Source organism: Poecile atricapillus, chromosome 6 (assembly GCF_030490865.1).
Source record: "Poecile atricapillus isolate bPoeAtr1 chromosome 6, bPoeAtr1.hap1, whole genome shotgun sequence".
NCBI lineage: Eukaryota > Metazoa > Chordata > Aves > Passeriformes > Paridae > Poecile > Poecile atricapillus.
In genome coordinates this window covers 6,676,786-6,698,316 of record NC_081254.1, presented here as the reverse complement: position 1 = coordinate 6,698,316, position 21,531 = coordinate 6,676,786, and the positions used below count along the sequence as shown (strand labels likewise).

Sequence of the window (21,531 nt, the reverse complement as noted above, 5' to 3'; positions counted from 1 at the left end):
ATTTTTCCTCCACCTGGATGCCTCTGACTGCCGTTTTTATGCTGAGAATGTTTGGGAAAAGGTGGGAAATGGGGTGTTTGGTATGCTCCGTGACCCACGGCGCCAAAGGTCCCCTCAGGGGAGTAGAGGCACAAAGGTTGCTTTGAAACGAGGACTTCAAAGCTGGAGCTGGGTTTACACCACAAAAACCAGTGACAGCAACACAGGGTTGATGACAGTCCTCCATGTCCCACCCATTGCATCCAAGGTGTTTTTAAAATAAAATAAAAATAACCTTAATATGTTATTTTGCTGGTGTTTTAAAAAATATTCACAGAACCGTCAGCAAAACTCCAAACAGAAGCAGCTTTTAGAAGATTTATTTTTCCTGTTTGGGATTTGCTGCCTTAAATATCCTAAAATGACAACAGACATACAAACAAAATAAAATGGAAAAATACATTTATTTGCTGAAAATGCTGCAAAACCAAATGGGTAAATATGAGTCTTCTGTACTGATCTCCTTAAGAATCACACAGATTTGTTTCCCTGGTTTTACAGTGCATCCTACTCCCAGGGATTATCTAAAAATGCTGCTGCTCAAAATAGCCGGAGGGAAGGATTATACTTTTGTGGTCCTCTCCTCATTTATCCCTAATTTTTGACACTTAAGACATCTCAATAGCCAAGCAGCAACTTAACTAGAGGGCAACAAGTGGTAAATTAAAACATGAGGAAGTTGCAGTGATGAGGGGAAGAGAGGGTTAACTCATGCCCTTAATTCCATGATAATTATAGAATTGAGAAAGGAGATGAGGAAGGGGACCTAATTGTGGTCTTCCAGTATCTGAAGTGAGCCTACAAGAAAGATGGAGAGAAACAACTACCAAGGGCCGAGAGGGACAGAACACAGGGAATGACTTCGCAGTGCCAGAGGGCAGGGATGGATGGGATATTGGGAAGGAATTGTTCCCTGGGAGGGTGGGCAGGCCCTGGCACAGGGTGCCCAGAGAAGCTGTGGCTGCCCCTGGATCCCTGGAAGTGTCCAAGGCCAGGTTGGACTTTGGGGCTTGGAGCAGCCTGGGATAGTGGAAGGTGTCCCTGCCCATGGCAGGGGTGGAACATGATGGACTTTGAGGTGATTTCCAAACCATTCCATGATCCTGTGATTTTTACTCAGCTGGCTCTAACAGAGCTGCAATGTCCAGCAGCAATTTTTTTTGTTTTTCATACTGATGGTTTACAAACTTACACTTCCTCCTTAAAGGCACAGCTCCTTGATCTCCCACCAGCACTCTGAGTATGTATTTTAGAGCAAAAGCTGACAGTGACAGGAGCCTGTCTTCCTGTCAAATCCTTTGGGGAAACATTTCCTCTGCACTGACACTATGGTTCCTTAATAGGCTGTAACAGCACTGAGGAAAACACTCCTGGGAATGAGCTGGACACTCTGGCTGCCTTCTCCAATTGTGGGGCCTTTTGCACTTTATGGGTTGCCTCTAATTCCTGCAAAACCATCCCTGAGCAAGGCTCTTAATACACCTCCAAAATGGGCTGTTTGTGCATTGACACAGCACAGCTTCTGGAATAATACAAATCCTGGAATTCCAGGGTTGGATATAGTTGGGACGCATGAGGATTACTGATCCAACTCCCTGGTCCAAGAGTAACTGCTTAAAACTAAACTATGATTTAAGAGATGACTCCCCACAATGAGTTCATCTGTCCCCGACAGAGGTCGTATCAAGATAAAATCTGTATTATATCAAGATATAATCTCTGCTCCAGAGGACTCAGGAACAGGGATTGCTCCAGGGAAAAGGAATCTAAAAGGATGTATAGGGACAGCAAAAAAAACTCAGATATTCAACAATTATTTCATCGAAGTAAAAGCAAGTACAGCCTCCACCTAATCCATGGGATACACACTGAAATGGATAAACCAAAGGGGATAAAACAGGGCCCTGCTGTTCCTGAAATGCAAAGATGTGAGAAATGTTCCTAATTTGAAGTTCTTTGGTTAAATGATTGTTTTAATTTCTGGTTGTTTCTTTTGGTGTTTGGCACTGCTGTTCCCTGTGGTGCACTGAGAATGAGCAGGAGGGAAGGAGATAGAGCTGGCACCCTCCTGATGTTTGTTTTTCTCAAAACCTCCTCCCATTTCAGCATCCCAAAGGCAAAACAATCTCCACAAAATGAGCTGGACCCAGCCCTCTCCCAGCTGAGCTGCTGGGACAAGACAGGAGGTGTAAATAAAGTCATACAAAAGGAAACTGTGCAAGACAAACTCAACACATTGCAATTAAGAGCAGAAGGCCATCTCCAAACTGTGATTTTTTCCGACTCTGCCCAAAGCTCTGACAACTCCCCAGGTGAAAGTGCTGGTTCTGAAACCCAGGCTGATTTTCCACCATGAATTCAAGTCTTTTTCATTGAGCTGTAAACAAGACACTACTGTTGTGGTAATTCAGAGGCTGCCTGAATGCTGACTTCTCTGATGGAAAGAAGCAGCAGCTCTGCATCTCTGACATTTCCATGACCCAGAGCACACAGCTGAGCAGTTTGGTTTCCTTTTACACCATCAAAGTCAAGGTCTTTACACCAGAGCACCCAGCCTTCACAAAACTCTCCTCATGCCAATTAACCTTAAGATAAATAGGAACATTTGTGAGCTATCAAACAGGATTTGCTAGGCTTGCCACAGAACAAACACAGCTCATCTCAGAAGCCCCCTAAACCAAGCAGTACTAAGGAGAAGGACATGAACTAGGGATAAACCTCAATGGTTTCATCTCCTAGTCATGAAAAACACAAGATTGTCCTTTTGACTGTGATTTTATCCCCATCTACATTCTGCTGGACTTCAAGCCAACGCTTGCCAAGTGCAATTTTCAGGGATAATTAAAAGGCAACAAGGTGGATAAGGGATCATGTTCAGAAATGCTGGCCTGAGTTCCTGCTTTCCAAAGGGAAAGTGCACAAGATGGGAGGAGCTCCTGGCTTTTTCCTTCTGCCATTCCTGGAATGCCCTTGGCATTGGCTGAAGAGCAGGGGCTGGCTTATGTGGGTGAGGCTTTGTTGTGCCTCAAACTTTTCTCTTTTTTAAGGGCCATCTGCTGAGAAGAAACAGGAATTTTGGGAGGATGAGAAATGGGGAAGGAAAGGATGCTGTGAAAGCTGGGAAGAGATACAGAAGGGGGTGAAGAAGGCAAAAGGTCAAGACCAACCTCTAAGATCAAGAGGGAGAACTTAGAGAGTTCAAGGATTAAGAGAGCAGGGAGATGACAGAGGGTGAGAGCAGCACAGGGTCAGGAGAAATGGGAGAGAAGCTTTAGCAACAAGATTTTCCAGGAAAACAAGCTGAGCTGATATGGAAAAAAATAGGATTTATTCCCAGGGGAGATAACAGATAACAAACTAGAGGGTTAAAAGGCACTAGTGGTATTAGGCCACAGATCAAGCCACAAATTGGGGTCAGAACACCAAAATGCTTTGCTTGGGAATTTAAATAATAGCAGATTCACAGATAATGACTGTGAAATGTGAAGAATTAGCTGAGAATCAGTAATTAGAAAAAGGATCCCCAGGCAACAGAGCAGAACCAATTCATCAGCTACCCTGAGTAAAAATAAGCAAACAGTAAAATTCAGCAAAAATAAAAACAATTAAAAAAATTTAAGACCTTTGAATGCCCTGGGCCAGTCACAAACATTATGGAATTATGTAATTTTAAACTTTTGTAGGATTGAAATCTCTATAATTCCACAGCATTCCCAGCCTCCTTTGGACATTAACACACAGGAACTTTGAGGAAATCCAACCAGAAACAGAACCCCCACGATGGCACTGCACCACAAAACCACTCTCCAACCATCAGCAACTCAAGTCTGTGGGGGTTTAATTAAATTTCACTGAAATGCAAGAAAGGAGCTTCTCTTCAATCCTTTCCCAAATAGCTCTGATTTGGTTTCCCTTGTCATAATGGAAGAATGTGTGTGGAAATCCCATTGCCCTCCCTAAATCCACTGGTCTGTTCCCCAGTTATTAGAATGGGAATCAATTCCTTGCCAAAATGAAGCTGGAAGTAAACAACTTAAATCAACACATTTGTTTCATTTCTTTTCCTTCATTTCCTCCAAATTTCGCATGCTTGATCACCTCAGGTATTTGCATTGCCACCAGGATCCAAACTCATTTCAGAATTGATCACGAGGAATAAAAAAATGCACATTAATTCAATATACTCAGCCACTTTTCCAGCCACCTGCTATGAAATGTATTTTCTTTTTGTGGTCTAGACTGAAGAGGAGACACTATACCTTCATTTGCAAATGCACTTCAAATTATCACTGGAAACCAACTTTAGTGGAAGGGAAATCATGGAAAGAATTGGATTTATCAATCCTCTACAGGCCTTTACTGGAACAGGTCATTTTCCCAGTTTAAACCCCTGAATTCACCAGTTGCTTCCAGTTTGAGGGTTCTGTGCAGGGGACAACCAGCCCTGAGTTTGGCAGATGAATTAAATACTTCATAGCCCCTGTTGTATCCCCATGGATTTTGGCTGTTGCTGGAAAATATCCTCCTTTTTCCCTTGATTGCTCTCATCAACTCCCCAAGAAGTACAAAAAAAGCTGAGTTTTATCAACCCACATGACACAAACTCAGCCCCTGCTCCCAGTCTGCACAACAAGGAATTCTGGAAGTGAATCACACCTCCATAAGAGCAAATGTTCGCCCCAAATATATTTACTAAAGCAGCAAGTGGACTTTCACTCTGTGTATAAACTGGGAAAAGCTGAAATCTCAGTTTTTGAAACATCAATAACAACTTTTCCCAAATGAAAAAGAAGCTGCCTTGAGCCCCTCACCTGGGCTGCCACCGTCTCCTTGACAACAGAATTTGGAAAATTGGGATAAAACCTGTATTTTACAATAGAAATGCAAAATATCTCCTTCCTAAGTGCAGAAAGCTGTATTTTTCACTATTTAATAGACTCTCTACTGCTAAAATTGACATGGCTGGAGCTGCATGAGCCTATTGCAGCTTTGCTTGGAGGAAAATTTTACAGAACCTTTCCACTGCCTCCAACTTATTCCAAGATTTTGGACAACTGGTAACTAAAGAGGAAGGTGTGAGGAAAAAAACAAATAACATCCTGAATTCAGAAGATGGTGAAAGTTGAGATTTCTGAAGGGTGAAGCGCCTCAAGAACTGACCCTGCAGTGGCAGCATCTCCATCAATCTCTCATGCAGTGACCCCACTCAGAAATATTGGACTTCTCCCAGCTATTTTGTGCCTTAGAGCAGATTTTTTGGGAGCATCTCTTATATCAGTCCTGAAAAGAAAACCAGGACAAGGCTGGGAAATGTAATCTAGGTCAGATTTTTAGCACGAGGCACAGCTGACCCTTTTCTTACCAGGCAAGGACACAATGATCCCCAAATTCCTTCATCAGGGATTCTTTAAACTCTGAATTCTACTTTGCGTGGCTTTCTCGGCAGGAATTTGGGAAATGGCCATTTGGATTTACAAGCAGAGGAGTCTGACCCCAATGAAGATGGGATCCCATCCCACACAGGGAAAATCCTGGGACAGCAGCAGCTTAAAGCTGGCAACAGCCACATTATTCCCATTTCCCACTTCTCCCAGTGGACAGAGATCACAGGATGGGAGGAGCAGAGCTCATCTCTTCTGCTGAGGAACCTCCTTTCCCATTCCAGCAGGAGCCTGTTTTCCCAGCAAGGAGCTGTTTCCCCCCTCATTTGTCTCCAAATCACCACCAGAGTCACTTAATTCCATTTCCTATAATTTTTTTGTTATTAAAGCCTTTTCTTTGGCACAAGATTCATGCTGAACGCAGGAAGAGCACCTGAAGGACAAAGATCCCTGTTTTCCATGACTTTCAGGCTGATTTCATTCCAGACAGAGGACATCTGGCACTGCTGGAAAACCAAAGGAGTCTGGAAAGTGCTTCAAGTGCTCCTTAGTGCCTTGGGCAGGGGCTTTAGGGAGATGCTGCCCTGACCCCTCCCATCCCATGTGCCGGGAAATAAAACAGGGATATGGAGCATTCCCCTGGCAAAGCTAGTTTGTGTCCTTGCCCACATCATACCTCTGAGAGCTGACTGCAAGTAAATAATGGAAGAAAAGGAATTTTCACAAAAATACTTGATTTCCTTTGCTGTCCCTTCACCAGTCCCTCAAAATTTCCCCCTTTTTTTGAATGTGAATAGCCATGATGGGTCTGAATACTTCACTTGAGAGGAAGTGAGGAAGCAGTGACCTGAGACCTTCAAGACACCTGTAAATCCCACCAGGAGTTCTCAGTCTGCACATTCTGACTCCAGGACCAGGATGTGCCATCCCTTTTTCCAACCCCAAAGCAGCCATGGATAGCACAGGATTTAACCCTGTCAGTCCCAAACCCTTACACTGGATTATCAATGGGATATGGGCTATTCCAGCAACTCATATTGTCTAAATGGTATTAGCTGCTTAAAATTGTAGCAGAGGGTGTAGGAACCTGGAATCAGTCTTGAATTGAGAAAGATCCTGGAGAAACAAACCCTTCCTGATCCCAGTCTGCATTTTAGAGGTGGATTTCTCTGGGATTCTATTGAACTTCGCTACATTTTGACCAGGGGATTTTCCTGATGGAAGCTCACCCCTCCATTTCCATCACCAATTCCAATGTGAATTGGTCCTTCCTTCGCCTCCACAGTACTGAATTCTGGGAATCAGCCCCAGTCCAACCCTTCCTCCAAGGGAAACCCAAACTTACGGGGATGCTCCAAAAAAGACTCCAAAGGCCATCTCCAAGCTGGAGTTACACAAATGATGGCCTCAGTGAGGATAATCTGAGATGAAAACTTCCATCCCTGTTCCACAACTGCTGAAGTTCTGCCCCCAAAGCCCTCTGTCTGGCCCCCAAATCCAGCCACACAATCCCAGGATTATTTGGTTTAGAAGGACCTTAAAGCTCATCCAGTTCTATGGGCAGGGGCACCTTCCACTATCCCCAAGACACTTCTCAGTTCTTATTATTACAACCCAGACACTGCAAATGCCACTCCAAGAATGGGGAATTTCAAACACATCCCCAAGGCCTCTGAGGGGATGCTTAAAAGCAGAGAAGCACAAACCCTCAAGTGTGAGCAATCCTATTTCCCAAGGGAAATAAACTCCCTGGAAAAGGACACTATTATATTTTGATGATATCTGGGGATGGGAAGAGGATCTCCCCATCTTTGCTTTAAAGCTGGGTTTTAATGACTCCTCCATGGACAGAGGGTCTTCAGCTGATATTCCCAGCATTCCAAGCCCAGTGGCCATTCCTTGTGTGGCCACAGGTGTCTCCATGAGCACATGGACTGTTCCCTTCACTTTTTCTCCCAATTAATCCCTGGCAGGACTCACTCAGGAGGGCCTGCAAGCCAGCCTTGTCCCAGATTCCAGCAGGTGTCACTGTGGGCAACGCTATGGGAAAATCCAGCAGGGAAAATGTTGGAATCAAAGGGAAAATGCTCATCAGGATTATTAATATTTGGGTTTTCCTTAATATAATTGCTGATTGTATTTTTTCCCCTGTTTTTACAGATAAAAAGGCATTGTCTATGTTAATTTCTTCAGGGTTGAAATCATGGAATATTTTCAGGGAAGAACCAGGCTGAATTGTCATTCTAGGGTTCATTCCCACCAAATTAGTCCATAGATGTCAGTAAGTAGGAATATGTGGGTGAGAATTAGGGAATTTTGGAAACTGCTGAACGAATTCCCAGAAAGAGATGCCCCAAAGACCAGTGAGCTACATGCTTCTACTTCCAAGTTTCTCACAAAGAATCCAGCAGTGAAAGCAAATCCCTCAGCACAAACCAGGAACCTCATCCACAGGGAGATCCATCCCAAAAAAATCACTCAGCTCAGGCTGTCAGGAGCACTACCTGGGAAGAGGGGCTTGAGCTGAGCCACCTCCACCACAGAAACCTCTCCCTCACCCCCAGTGCCCAAATTTTAATTAAATTTCAGTCAGAATTAATTGATTGGATTTTCTCCACCCAGGAAGTGAAGGACAACCGCCAACCCATTGGTCCCAAACTGTCTGCAACAAAGAAAATGCCTGGAAAAAGAGATTCCATGGGTTCCTTGCCCCAGTGCTGCTGTAGAGCCTCTGGAAACTGGGAACAGTAAATAAACAGATATTGGGAAATTAGGAACAAGGCTGGATCAGGAAAGAGACAACTCAGAACCCCTGAGTTGTCCCTGTGACCTCTGTTGTCCCAGGTGCCATGAACAAGTCCACATCCATCCTGTGTGTCTCTAACAGAGCCTGCAAATCCACCAGGGCAAATAATAAATTATGAATTTGTTTAAATCCTTTCTTTTCATATCTGTGAAACCCTGGAAAATATCTAATATTACAGCAAAAAAATGTTTTGTTTTTCTTTTTTGCTTTCTTTCATAACTGTGACGGATCAGCTGCAGAATCCGCTTAGCATAAAAATATCTCCCAGACAGGTTTAATCCAACTGGAAACGGGGAATATTTAAATCCCAACACCTGCATAACCTGAAAGGGGCAGATTTAGAAATTCACGTTTTATCAGTGACCTCCTGAAAATCTGATCATCCACTCAATGCCAAAAATAACAATAAAGAAAGAAAATCCTGGGACAAAGAAAATTTGGGGACATTTTTTTCTGTTCGACATCGCCTTTGCCACGTGTCCTGCTGGTGGCCACGGCACTGCTGGAATGGCTTTTCCCACCACTGGGAGGTTGACTGAGGAGAGGGAGGCTCCCAAAGAATGGGGAAAAGCAAGAAAAGTGCTGGAAAGCAGGGAAACAGGGAACTACAGAACTCTCACAAAGGATGCATGGTTTGGGCTGGAAGGGACACTAAGGGTTATCTCATCCCACCCTTGCCATGGGCAGGGGCACCTTCCACTATCCCAGGCTGCTCCAAGCCCCAAAGTCCAGCCTGCCCTTGGACACTTCCAGGGATCCAGGGGCAGCCACAGCTGCTCTGGGCACCCTGTGCCAGGGCCTGCCCACCCTCCCAGGGAAGAATGTCTTCTCTAACAGCTGAGAAAGTCCTACAACTCCCATCCTTCTGAGTGTCCTTGGGATTCTCATGGAGATTTCCACGAATCTATGTGCTTTGGAGAGCCAGAGGAAATGTAATCCCCTAGCTGGGGTGCTCTAGCCTAACTCCAGTGGATTTTACAACATGCACTTGAAAGAAAACCAACAGCCCAGCTCCTCTGCTTGGGGTTTAGCAAAGGAGCCCAGAGACAAGGGCAGAGGGACTTCTGACAGTAAATGAGATGTTATTAAACTTCCCCTGTCTCCAGAGGAATCCAGCTTTGCATGGAAAGCCTCTGGATAAAGATCCTTCTGATACCACTGGGATTTTCAGCTTGAACAAAAGCTGCTTCTCAAGAGGTTTCTAAATTCATTTCATAAATCTCAGTTAAAACAGAACACTGTTCCCTGCCTGAAAAGCACATTTGGGAGAGGCCAAAAGCTGCTCCTTGCACCTGACACAAATACCCACCAGGAGAAGACCTGAACTTCCCACATGTGCCAAGAGCACGGAACTCCAGGAAAAGCCTTCCCATGTGTCCAGCAAAAGAATTTTATTGGGGCAAAAAAAGGAGGGATTTGATGTTAAATGAAATGGGAAGAAATGGCAGATTTTTTCCACCCCTCTGGTGAGACCCCACCTGCAGTGGGGTGTCTGATCTGAGATGTGGAGCTGCTGGAGAGAACCCAGAGGAGGCCATGGAGATGCTCCAAGGGCTGGAGCCCCTCTGCTCTGGAGCCAGGCTGGGAGAGCTGGGGGTGCTCACCTGGAGAAGAGAAGGATCCAGGGAGAGCTCAGAGCCCCTTCCAGGGCCTAAAGGGGCTCCAGGAGAGCTGGAGAGGGACTGGAGACAAGGGATGGAGGGACAGGACACAGGGAATGGCTTCCCAGTGCCAGAGGGCAGGGATAGATGGGATATTGGGACATTAAGAAGTAATCAGAGTCCCAGAGGTTTTCTCCACTGGCATCACCTTCTAGCAATAAGTTTTGCTGAATTGAGGAAGAAAATCCCCAAATCTTGCCCCATTTCTACCACTGCAAAACACAGAGGAAAACAGAGGATGAGCAATAAATACACACAGGGATGACAACATTCCTGACAAGAATCCACAGGAACCAGGGAATACTGAACTCCTTTCCTGTGCTAACACAAGCAGGAGATTATTTTTAATTCCCTTCATGTGGTCTGTGCCCACATTAAAGAAAATAAAAAGGAAAACTGAACTCCAAAGAATACATTTTATCCCAATCCAAAGCTAGAGCAGCTCCTGCCACTGACTCCATTGTATTCCTGCACTCCAGTTTTTCCAGCTGCATTTCATTTTCTAATGCTTTTTTTCCCCAAAAAGCTTTTATTTCCTGGTGCACCTGCAGACCCAAAGCTGTGTTCTCATGAGCACCATTTGAAAAATTAATGCAAGTACAACTTGAGTCAAAATTCTGTCCATTTGTGATAGTCAGTCATGACTAAAGCTGATTTGATGTCCCCACAGGCAGCATTACCCTATCCCACAGCTCCTCTAGTGAACACTCTCCAGAGTGCTTCCTTCGAGGAAAACAAATAATAACATTGAGGTATTTTTTCTTCACCAAAACCTTTTACTTTTCCCTGTTTATTTTGAATTCTCCCTCAAATCTGATTTCTGGCTCTATCACATCAGGGCCTGCCTTGGTGCTGGTAGAGCCTGCAGGATGGACCAGGGACCTCATCCCCTTTATCCATGAGCCATCCTCACTCCTAAATAAGCCTAAAAACCACTGATTCTATGGAAAGCTAATTAATTTTGCACAAGTTCCCTCTTTTATTCACTGTTGCCACACTATCCCAACAAAGGCAGGACTGTGTTCAGCCTCTGTTAATTAACCAGGCATCCCAAGGCCTCCTGATCCATACTAATGGGGCAGCATGGAGCAGGAAGAATGCTTGCTATCTCTGCAGAAAGGCCCAAGACAGCTCTTAAAGCTGAATTAAGCCATGAAATCTCCTCCAAGATCCCACTCTTCACCAGGAGCCACAACAGGAGCTCCACGAGCAACAGGGAAGAACTCTGGGTTGTGTTTTATTTTTTTTCAACATTTAAAATTCAGTCTTTCACTGAAATTGAAATAAAAGGAAGAAAAAAAGACAAAGGCTGGCAAGCAACACTCAGCACACAAACTGAGCTGCTGAAGTGGCAAGAGCTGGGATCCCAGATTTCAGCACCCAGAGCAGCAGGAAGAGTTTCAATCCCTGTCAGCCTCTGCCTGTGGGGTTCAGCACATTTCTCTGCCTTTTCCCTCAGTTTGGCTCTGCTGTTTGTCCAGAAATCCACTGGGAGCTAAGGCCAGGGCTGGGGGAAACACATCACTGGCACTTGGATCCCAGTAGTGCATTCAAATAAATTAAAATTCTGAATATTAATGCTTCCCATGAAAGAATTCTCAAAACACACACTGGAGACGTGGGAATGGCATTCCCAGCACTTCCAAGCTGTAGCTGCTCTCCTGTTAACCCAGGATGAGTTAATGAAGTCTCTACAGCTGGACTTGGGGCAATTAGCCATATTTATATTTAAATATCCATTTACACTGCAACTGTGATAAATATTATATATTTCAATGTGTGATTAAGTATTGCCAGAGAATCATGGGATGGTTTGGGTTGGAAGGGACTTTAAAGTCCATCCCTGTGCCATGGGCAGGGACACCTTCCACTACCCCAGGCTGCTCCAAGCCCTGTCCAGCCTGGCCTGGAACACTTTAAATTTCTATACATCCTGCAATAACCTATAAATATATACACACACAAATGTCAAAGCTGCCTCGAGTTCTGGATACACAACAAACAAGGCAAATCCACGTGATGTAGTTTAGACCCGACATTATCTGCACAAAGAACTGATCTGCAGGGTTTTGTAAGCAAATCAAAGCGCCTTTGTCACTGTCTCTCGCTCCAGCTGATCAGATTCCCACACACAACATCTTCCATGGATTACCAGGTTAAATCCCAAACAGCGAAGGCACAGGATTAGGAAATGCAGATGAAAAGGCCTGGGTTGAAAATGCCAGCAAGACCTTAATCCAATCTCCTCCTGTGCATCTGCAAGCACAGAACTTCAAATCTTGGATGATTCTGTCCAGGGCACCAACCATGGAGCTGCTGGAGAGAATCCAGAGGAAGCCACAGAGCTGCTCCAAGGGCTGGAGTCCCTCTGGAGCCAGGCTGGGAGAGCTGGGGGTGCTCACCTGGAGAAGAAAAGGATTCAGGGAGAGCTCAGAGCCACTTCCAGTGCCTAAAGGGGCTCCAGGAGAGCTGGAGAGGGACTGGGGGACAAGGGATGGAGGGACAGAACACAGGGAATGGCTTCCCAGTGCCAGAGGGCAGGGATAGATGGGATATTGTGAAGGAATTGTTCCCTGGGAGGGTGGGCAGGCCCTGGCACAGGGTGCCCAGAGCAGCTGTGGCTGCCCCTGGATCCCTGGAAGTGTCCAAGGCCAGGTTGGACTTCGGGGCTTGGAGCAGCCCGGGATGGTGGAAGGTGTCCCTGCCTGTGGCCAGAGTGGGACTGGATGATCCCTAATGTCCCTTCCAACCCATACCAGTCTAGGATTAGGTACTCCAGCTGCCTCTGGCTCTCTGAATTCCTGCCTCCTTCCCCTTCCCTGAAACCCTGACCCAATTCAGTGGAGCTGGGACCGATGCTCAGGCAGGTATCAGCTCCATCCCTGATATCCAGGCAAAGGGGTCCTTCTTTGAAACAGGAACAGGAATTTGGAGTTGGGGAACAAAATTTAGAATAACCAGCTGTAGGCACAATGAGAACTTTGAGATCAAATAGAAAATTACAAAATCATGAGTACCTGGAAGTGTCTTCAGAGGAGACTGAGTCAAGGAACTTCAATTACACCTATCAGTACCTGAACACCTGATTTGAGATGGAAATCCTATTAGTTTTACATTTGAATGGCACACCTTAGAGAGGAAAAACACTGCCAGAATGTGAAGCAACTTAAGGACAGAAAACAAATCCCAATTTTGTGCCACAAAACCCAAATAAAACTAAAGAGGGGGAAAGAAGGAGAGGAGAAAATGCCAGCCCAGGTCTCTGAGCACTATCCATGCTCACCAAAAGCTCATCCCACTCCTTGGCCATGCCAGGAACGGACTCTCCATCCTACTCCCTTCAGGATTTTAATTCCATTTGCTACATGAAATTATCCATAAAGACTGAAATGATTGGCAACATTGGTGTCACCCAGATAATCCCTGTGTGAGTCACCAGACATTATTCCATGTAATATTAACAGTGCCATGATCCAGAGGGGTTTTCCAATACTACAGCAGTGTAACCTATGGAAAAAGGGCTGTAGCCAGGTGGGAGCTTAATCTCTAAATATACAGACCTGAGAGGGACTTTTTATTTTTAATTTATGCAAAACACAGTCTACTCAACCCAAGACAAACCCAGAGGAAATATCACTGACTCCAAGCAAGGAACTGGGAGCATCCACCCTAAAAATCCAGATTTATTGCCCACAAATGCTGCTTTCGTGCCTCATTTCCTCATTATTTAATAAGGTATTTATTAAGAAATTTTTCCCCCTGCCACAAAACTTCAAGTGTTTCTGGAAAAGTTTTATGCACTTTATGCTCCTCCTTAACTCTTGATAAGGAGCTTAAGGCTGGTGATGTGATCCAAGCAAATTCTGGTTGGGAGTGGGGTTTTGAGATAGGCAGATGGAATTTACAGCACAGGGAATTCATCTCCTTTTTTTCCTCTAAATCAGAGCATTCCCTGGCAGTAAAGGGAATAAAGCTTATCTGTGAATATGCAATTATTCGGGGTGACAAACAGCTGATTTGTTGGAGTCACAGAATTTATCTGGGCACTAAATAAAAAGGCAGAGAAGGAACAACACCCCAGCAAAGCTCAGGAAAAAAAAATTTAAATCAACTCCAATGTCAGCAGAGCTTTTCCTCCAAATCCACAAGAACATCTTCCCTGATGGAGAGGCATGGATGAAAGAGAGGGAGCAGGAATTAAATAAATTACTGTCACACACATATTTCCTGCACTTAAATCACCTTTTGGGAGGGTTTATTAATGACTTTCTGGGATATTGAATTCCTTAGGCCCAGAAGGGAGAATTATGGGAATAAAATATGGGAGAAAACTGTGATGAGTATTTTACATCCATTTTACATCTGCTTATGGGGCAAAGTTGGGGGGCTTTGGGGTTTGTTTTTTGTTTGGTTTTTCTTTTTGGTAGGGTGCAGGGTTTTGTATTTTTGGGAAGGTTGTAGGGTTTATTGTCATTTTTTCAGAGGTTTCTTTTTTGGTTGGTTGTTTTGTGGGTGATTTCTTTGTTGTTTTAGATAAAAGCCTGACCCTAATGAGACCCCAGTTAAAACCAGGCAGGCAATGCCCAACTCCATCCCAACACTGCTGGAACTCTTCCCAGAGCACCTTTTCCATGACACCTGTAAAATACCCTCCAACGTAAGTGTCCTGTCAAATCTGAAATGAGACCAGGTTTTCACATTCCCCTCCTTCCCACCACTCACCCAGGGGCTGAAGAAGCTCATTCCCTTCTGGACACCACAGGAAATGATGGATTCGCTCCCCAATTGGATAAAAAAACAATTAAATATATAAACCCTGCTCAAAAGTGGATTAATTTTCCCAACAACTCCTCTCGTGGTCTCGATGGCTGCCAAACTGGGGAGCTGCTCTTTGCAGAAAATGAAGAGGCTGCATATTGTCAGCAGAGGGTTCTGAACTCATGAAATCCCAATATTCAAAGCACTTACCTCTTCCAGGACATCTGCAAGCTTACTGAGGATCTCCTCGGGAAGGCTCTGGAATGTGGGAACACTGCAATACAAAAGAAACCTCGATTAATGGATCCCTTTACGCAGGGCACAGATACAGCTGCTTTCCTTCCTTCTGTCTTCTCGAGATTTTTTTCCTTCATGCTCCAGGGCTGAACAGGAAAAACATATCATGGAAAGCATCTCCTTTTTTAGCAGCCAGGATGGATTTGGTGATGATGGGAGCAACAAACCTCTGGAGAGCCACCCCTAAAGCTGGTAGTCAACTAGGGATCCATTCAGGATCCACTGGAATTCCTGTGAGCCACAAACCTGCTCAGTCATAGTCCTGCCTGGTTTGCTTCAGCCCTCCAGAAATAAAATGCAACACAAAAAAGAGCAGCCCCAGATAAAAGAGTGAACCACACCTGGATGTACAGAGGGCTCTGCAGCACTGAGCTCCCATCCAAGCCCTCGGCGAGTTTCTGAACATTTCCCTAATGGTTTTACAGCCAAATTTGTGGCTCTTCCTTGGCCAAAAAGGTGACATTATCACTTGTTTGGCAGCAATTCCCTCAGCAAAAGCTGCCCAGGCCAGGGTGGGATGAGAAGGTGATGCAGCCATAAAGGGCCCCCTGACCCAGGGCCCCCAGGACTGCACCTAAATGAGTCTGGAGCAGGATGGGGACACGAGTTTAGGTCCCCAAACCTCCAGGGAGTATCCTGACTTTGAAGCTGTATCTCCAGTCCACAGAGGGAGGCTGTGGAATTGTCCTCTTCAGAGACACCCAAAAGCCATCAGCACATGGAGCATGTCAAGCTGAACCAGAGGACCTCCACATGTCCCTCCCATCCTCAGCCAGCCTGTGATTTGCAATATTCTGGTTTCTCCTCCTCTCTTTTCCATAAAGACCTGAGATCCACCAATATTCCCAGGTGATGCTGAAGGAAACACACAGACACCACAAAAATTTAACCCAAAATACACCATGGCCAGAGCAGCTGTGGCTGCCCTGGATCCCTGGAAGCCTCCAAGGCCAGGCTGGACAGGGCTTGGAGCAGCCTGGGATAGTGGGAGGTGTCCCTGCCCATGGCAGGGGTGGGAATAGATGGAATTTAAGGAGCAAAGGAGGCTGAGGGGAACCTTCTGGCTCTGCACAACTCCCTGACAGGAGGGGACAGCCAGGGTGGGTCGGGCTCTGCTGCCAGGGAACAGGGACAGGACAAGGGGAAACGGCCTCAAGCTGTGCCAGGGGAGGCTCAGGTTGGACACCAGGAGGAATTTCTCCATGGAAAGGGAGCTCAGGCCTTGGCAGGGGCTGCCCCAGTGAAAACAGCATGCCTGGAATGGTTTAACAGCCATGGAACTTGGGGATATGGGTCAGCATATTGGGGATGTGGGGCTCAGCAGTGCTGAGGAAACAGCTGGACTTGATCTTTTATGTCTTTCCCAATCTAAATTATTCTCTGCTCATTTACCCTCCTTAAAAAAAAAAAATAGCTTCAGTTGAATCTATTTAATGATAACAAGACAAACCTGGGCTGATAAATGCAGAAAAATATCACCTTTCATGCTCTCAAAAACAGCTTTTTTTTTCCCCCCTTAGGAAGAGTACTTTTATTACTGGGATCACGTGGAGCCACATTGTTACAGGAACAAGCAAACAACTGGACGGGAATTCTGTGATAGCCCAGCCTAAGCATAAAATGCAAGTTTATTACATCAATTCCAGCATTCCCAAATGAGAAATGAACTTATGGGAGAAGATCGCAGCCTGGGACAAGTGGTCAGAATTTAGTGTGGTTGTGCCTTAAACTCATATTTTTTATGAGTTTATTTTTTTATTTTTATTTATTTTTTATGAGGGTGGGGAGGAACCCACCTCAGGGTATATTTTAGTGAATAATTATGCCTGTGAAATCCTAGGAAGGGTAGAAAGACATCTATTATAGACCAAATCCATAAAAAATCAGGGAAACTGGTCCTAAGTTCCTAACAAATTTCATGAGAAAAGCCTAGAACTTCCAAGAGCAAATAACAGGAAAAGCATTTTGTTTGTTGACAAAACTAACTCCAATACATCATGGAATTACACCATCAATATCCCAGATTTAGGGGAGGTTTATGGCAGGCCAGAATCGCCCTGAATAGCCAGAAGTGACAAAACAACCAAATATTTGCGTTTCTTTGATAAGTAGATAGCAAGACATGATTCTCCAGATCAATAAAAATCCCCCTCTGCTCTCCACAGGACAATATTAAGTGGATTCATAAACCAGAGTCTCAATTCCCTCCACAGAACTGCCTAGATTACTGAAGGAGCTGTGTACAAAAGGAGTGTTTCCATGATTATTTCCAGGTGGGTACTTGCCCTGAAAGGCAAATGGAGCCTCAGCTCTCCAGGGAGAGCCTTGAGCAAAACAGCTGAGCTGCAAATTGCTCCAAGTGGGAAACCACATAGGACAGAGGCAAACAGGAGCAGAAAACCTCCCAGGGAATCTTTGATCACCACAGCAAGAGGCAGGAAAATTGTATTTCCCTTTCTACAGCTGTGTGAAAAAGACTGGAACTATTGAAGGGCAAACACTCAGCCCTTGAGTTGGGATGTATTTAAGGTAGAAGAAGTCACAGCAACAAACTGCTCCAGCTGTTCAAGGAACAACTGTTCTGCCCAACAAAATAGGGTCAAACAAACCCAGACTTTCCCCAACAAGTTCTCTTCCCAATGCTCCTTAAATTCCATCAATAAAGAAAATTTTTGAACACCCACTCGAGACAGTAATAGTGCTACAGCTGGCAAAAACAGATATTCTGGTATGTAACACTGAAAGTCCTCAGCAAAGCTTGAAACTTGTGATTTTCTCCCTACCTGCAATACAAGTAAAGGACTTCACTTGTTCCTTTTTTTCCACAACCATCTCCCACTTTGCCCAGGAAAAGCTGGACTTGATAATCTTGAAAGTTTTTTCCAGTTTAATGACTGTGATTCAATTGTAGAATTAATAAGAGCAGCTCACCAACCTCTCACAGCACAATGGGGCTCCTTCTACTTGCCTTACCCAGTCTTTATAAGGGACTTTCTCCAGTTGCTTCTTATTGCACTTAATTAAGAGTAATTTCTCCACATGCCCTGAATCCACTCCCTGGATGAAGTTATGGAATTCAGCTGGGGATGGAATAGAACCATTCACTACTCACTGACCTCCTGCTCACCTGCAGCCCTTCTGCTCCTCCAAGTTCTTGAAGGTGATAAGGTGTTATGAAGTATGGACAGCAAATTATTTATGCCTTTTGGATAGGATCCCCTGGCAAAAGTGCAGCCCAGGATCCACAGGAGGATCCAGGCCACCCTACAGAGACAGCAAACAAGGAGGCAAAGCAGATCCCTAGCTCCAGGGATTTGAGTTTTAACAGAAAATGCAATGAACTGGATGATTTTAATACATCCACAAAGAGTTTTTATCAGGAGAGTGCGAGTGCCATCATCCTGATGGTGGGATGAGGAACCTGCTCCAGCCACCCTGCCCCTACACCCTGGACAGTGAGCAAGGGAAGGAGGAGAGGTGACATTTTCCTGGCTGCATTCCCCACTGCTCAGCCATGGAACATTCTGCATCTTGGAGTTCCTGGACCCAGGAGAATATCCCGTGGGGAATTGCTTCCTGTCTGAAGCGATTCTGCCTGGCTCCAAAAGTGACACATTTTCCCAGAGAGCTCAACATGCCCAGCACCAGCTGCCAAACTCAGGGAAAGCAGCTGTGCTAAAACATCCGTGGGTTGAATCCCTGTCCCCATGGAGGAGCAGGGATATGCCCAAATTCCCGAAGGAAGTGGGAAAGGTCATGGCTCCATCCCTGAGGATGCTGTCATCACGCTGCTCTCAACTTCCAGGTAGAAGCAACATCCCCACTAACTCATGCTTTGATTCATCCCTGTGCTCCATCCCACAGGATGGCTCCTGGAGGAAGCAGCAAGGGCTTCCAAGCAGTGCTGGCTGTGGCCCAAGGCGTTGTTTGCAGCCTCAGACACGCTCGGATGCAGCGCTGCCAGCTCTGACAGGACATTTATCTTCTGACACACACACACACCACAGCTCGCAGGGCTCCTGGCTCTGCTCTGCCTCCAGGCTGTAAAAGCAACCATTCACTCTCTAAATCCCTTTCAAGATGCATTCCCAAACTTTTGAAGGGTGTTCAGTGAGGGTGCTCATCCAGGTCGGTGGCAGATGTTTCTCCTGGGTTAAGCCTGGAACAAAACTTCTTTTATTGCTGCTTGGCACCATCACAATTGCAGTTGTTGTCATTGTTCTGTGCCTTGGGTAAGCAGAGCTCCAAACTCCAACACTCCAGTAAAAGGAAATTAAGGATGAGTTCCCTGAAACTTCTTTTTGGCACCCAACTGGAATGAAGGCTGAAAAATGCAAATGTCCTTCCTTAGCACACTTGGGCTGCTCCTAGAGCTCTGTCTCAGTTCCAAAAGAACTGAGGTTACATCTGAACAGCCCAAGCTGATCCTTGATTTGGGAAATCACCAAAAAATGGTGTTTTGGACAACTCAAGCTGTACAGGCAGCCTCACACTAGGCTCCCAGTTGTGTCAGGGAGGCAATGGGGATCATTGGGATCATGGTCCTGGCATAATTTCATAGAATCAGAGTGGCTGGGGTTGGAAGGGACTGTAAAGCCCAGCCAGTGCCATGGGCAGGGACACCTTCCACCATCCCAGATGGCTCCAAGCTCTGGCCAACCTGGCCTTGGACACTTCCAGGGATCCAGGGACAGCCAGAGCTTCTCTGGGCACCCTGTGCCAGGGCCTGCCCACCCTCCCAGGTACATTCCTGTTGTGTTGCAAACTGCTGCATCAAAAGATAATTCCTCTTTTCTGTCAGATCAATAAATATTATTTGGAGGATCAACTGCTGGTTACTTTCATTCATAGTATCCAGAAGGGAAGTGGCAGAAATTAATTTCAGGAAAGGTGTATCTATTTCTCCAAAAATCTCAGTCCTTCCCCAGTCACACAGGTAATTGCTAAGTCAAGGCTGGTTTTCCTTTAGCAACTTCCTATATGCTTTGCTTGGATTCATGGAATTACTGAGGTAGAAGATCCCTCTTAGCCGATTGAAACCAACCTGTGACCCATTCCCACCCTGTCCCCAGCCCAGAGCACTGAGTGCCAGCCCTTCCCTGGACACCTCCAGGCATGGGGACTCCAAACCTCCCTGGGCAGCCCCTGCCAAGGCCTGAGCTCCCTTGCCATGGACAAATTCCTCCTGGTGCCCAACCTGAACCCTTCCCCAGCTCCATTCTCTTCCCTGGACGTGCTGCAGCCCCTCCAGGACTCTCTGGCTGTGAAGGCCCAGAACAGGACACAGCTCAAAGAACATTAGAGAAGCAGGAGGAAGGGACAGGGAGGGTGACAGCCACTCACATTCCCATTAATTTCACTTTGGGTTGGCCTTGGAAGCACGGAACAGAAATCTCAGGAAGAGAGAATGGATTTGCTCTGCAAGTGCTGCAGTTGATTTGTCTGCTGTGCTAAAGCCACACAGGCAGTAAACAATTCACAATTACTCATTTTGGAAAGGGTGAAAATGGAACAGCCACAGTTTGAATGTTCTGCCACTCATTTCACAGCCCTTATCAGGGAAATAAAACCCTGAAAGGAGGTTGTAGGACATTTGTTTTCAGGGATCTGGTTATATCCTAAGCTCTACTACACACAGGAAAACCAGAGAGAATCAGAACTGATCTTATCCCTAATGAGCAAATACTGAAGTAAAGCAAGTGCCAAAAATTCCATTTTCCCCTCTTGTGCTAAAAGGATACCAAGGATGCCAAGGGATCTGCTGACATCATGAGACCAGGACTCTCAGTTTCTCTGAGGGGAATGTGAAATGATCTCAAAAGGATCAGAATCACTAAGGCTGGAAAGAGCTCCAAGACCAGAGTCCAACTCTGCCATGTCCATCATTAGCCCACCACATCTGTGTGGTTTTTGAACACTTCCAGGGACTCTCTTTTGGCCCAGGCACTGTTTGTGTTCAATAGGCAGATCAGGAACTCTGGAGGAGTATTTTGCCTTGCTCCTGTCAATCTCTGCCTCTCCCTGACAGGGGCTCATTATCACAGAGAGCCCTCCTACTGCATCTCCTTTGGGGAGATGGGACTGATTTAAAAGAAAAGTTCCATTGTTGCTGTCAGCATGAGAGGGAGAGAGAGTAATTAGCAGGTATGTGAACCCCTTCCTCCCACTGCACATGAATTCACTCAGGATGATTCATCTTGGAAAGGACAATTGCTCCCTAAGACCTACAAAGGCTCAGCAGCCACTCAGGGAACCAGAGTGAAGTTTGCACAGCCCAGTTCTGGTTGCTCATGTCCAGGCACAGGGTTCACTCTGCTGCTCCTGAGCCACCTTACAGAGGGAACCTGCTCCTGCTGGAATCCTTGGAGGATCTTATGGGGTGATTTTGGATCTAGCAGGTCACATTTCTTCATATGTGCACATCAAATTCTACCTAGAGTCCCAAAGCAGAACTTTTCTACCTTCCAACTCACCCAGTTTTTCCAACACTGTTGTATCACAGAATCCCAGGATCACTGAGGCTGGAAAATCCCTCCCAGCCCATGGAGTCCAAGCTGTGCCTGATCCCCACCTTGTCCCCAGCCCAGAG

The 21,531-nt window shown here is 45.7% G+C and overlaps 1 protein-coding gene across 2 annotated transcripts in view; it reads right to left on the bottom strand.

The window, feature by feature from the left end:
• PRKG1 (protein kinase cGMP-dependent 1) overlaps positions 1-21,531 on the bottom strand; it is a 363,030-nt gene that overhangs the window by 97,889 nt on the left and 243,610 nt on the right. For both annotated transcript variants that reach the window (XM_058840756.1, XM_058840755.1), the window contains exon 5: positions 14,856-14,919. In XM_058840756.1, the coding sequence (XP_058696739.1) occupies positions 14,856-14,919 (64 nt within the window). The remainder of the gene's footprint in view (positions 1-14,855; positions 14,920-21,531) is intronic.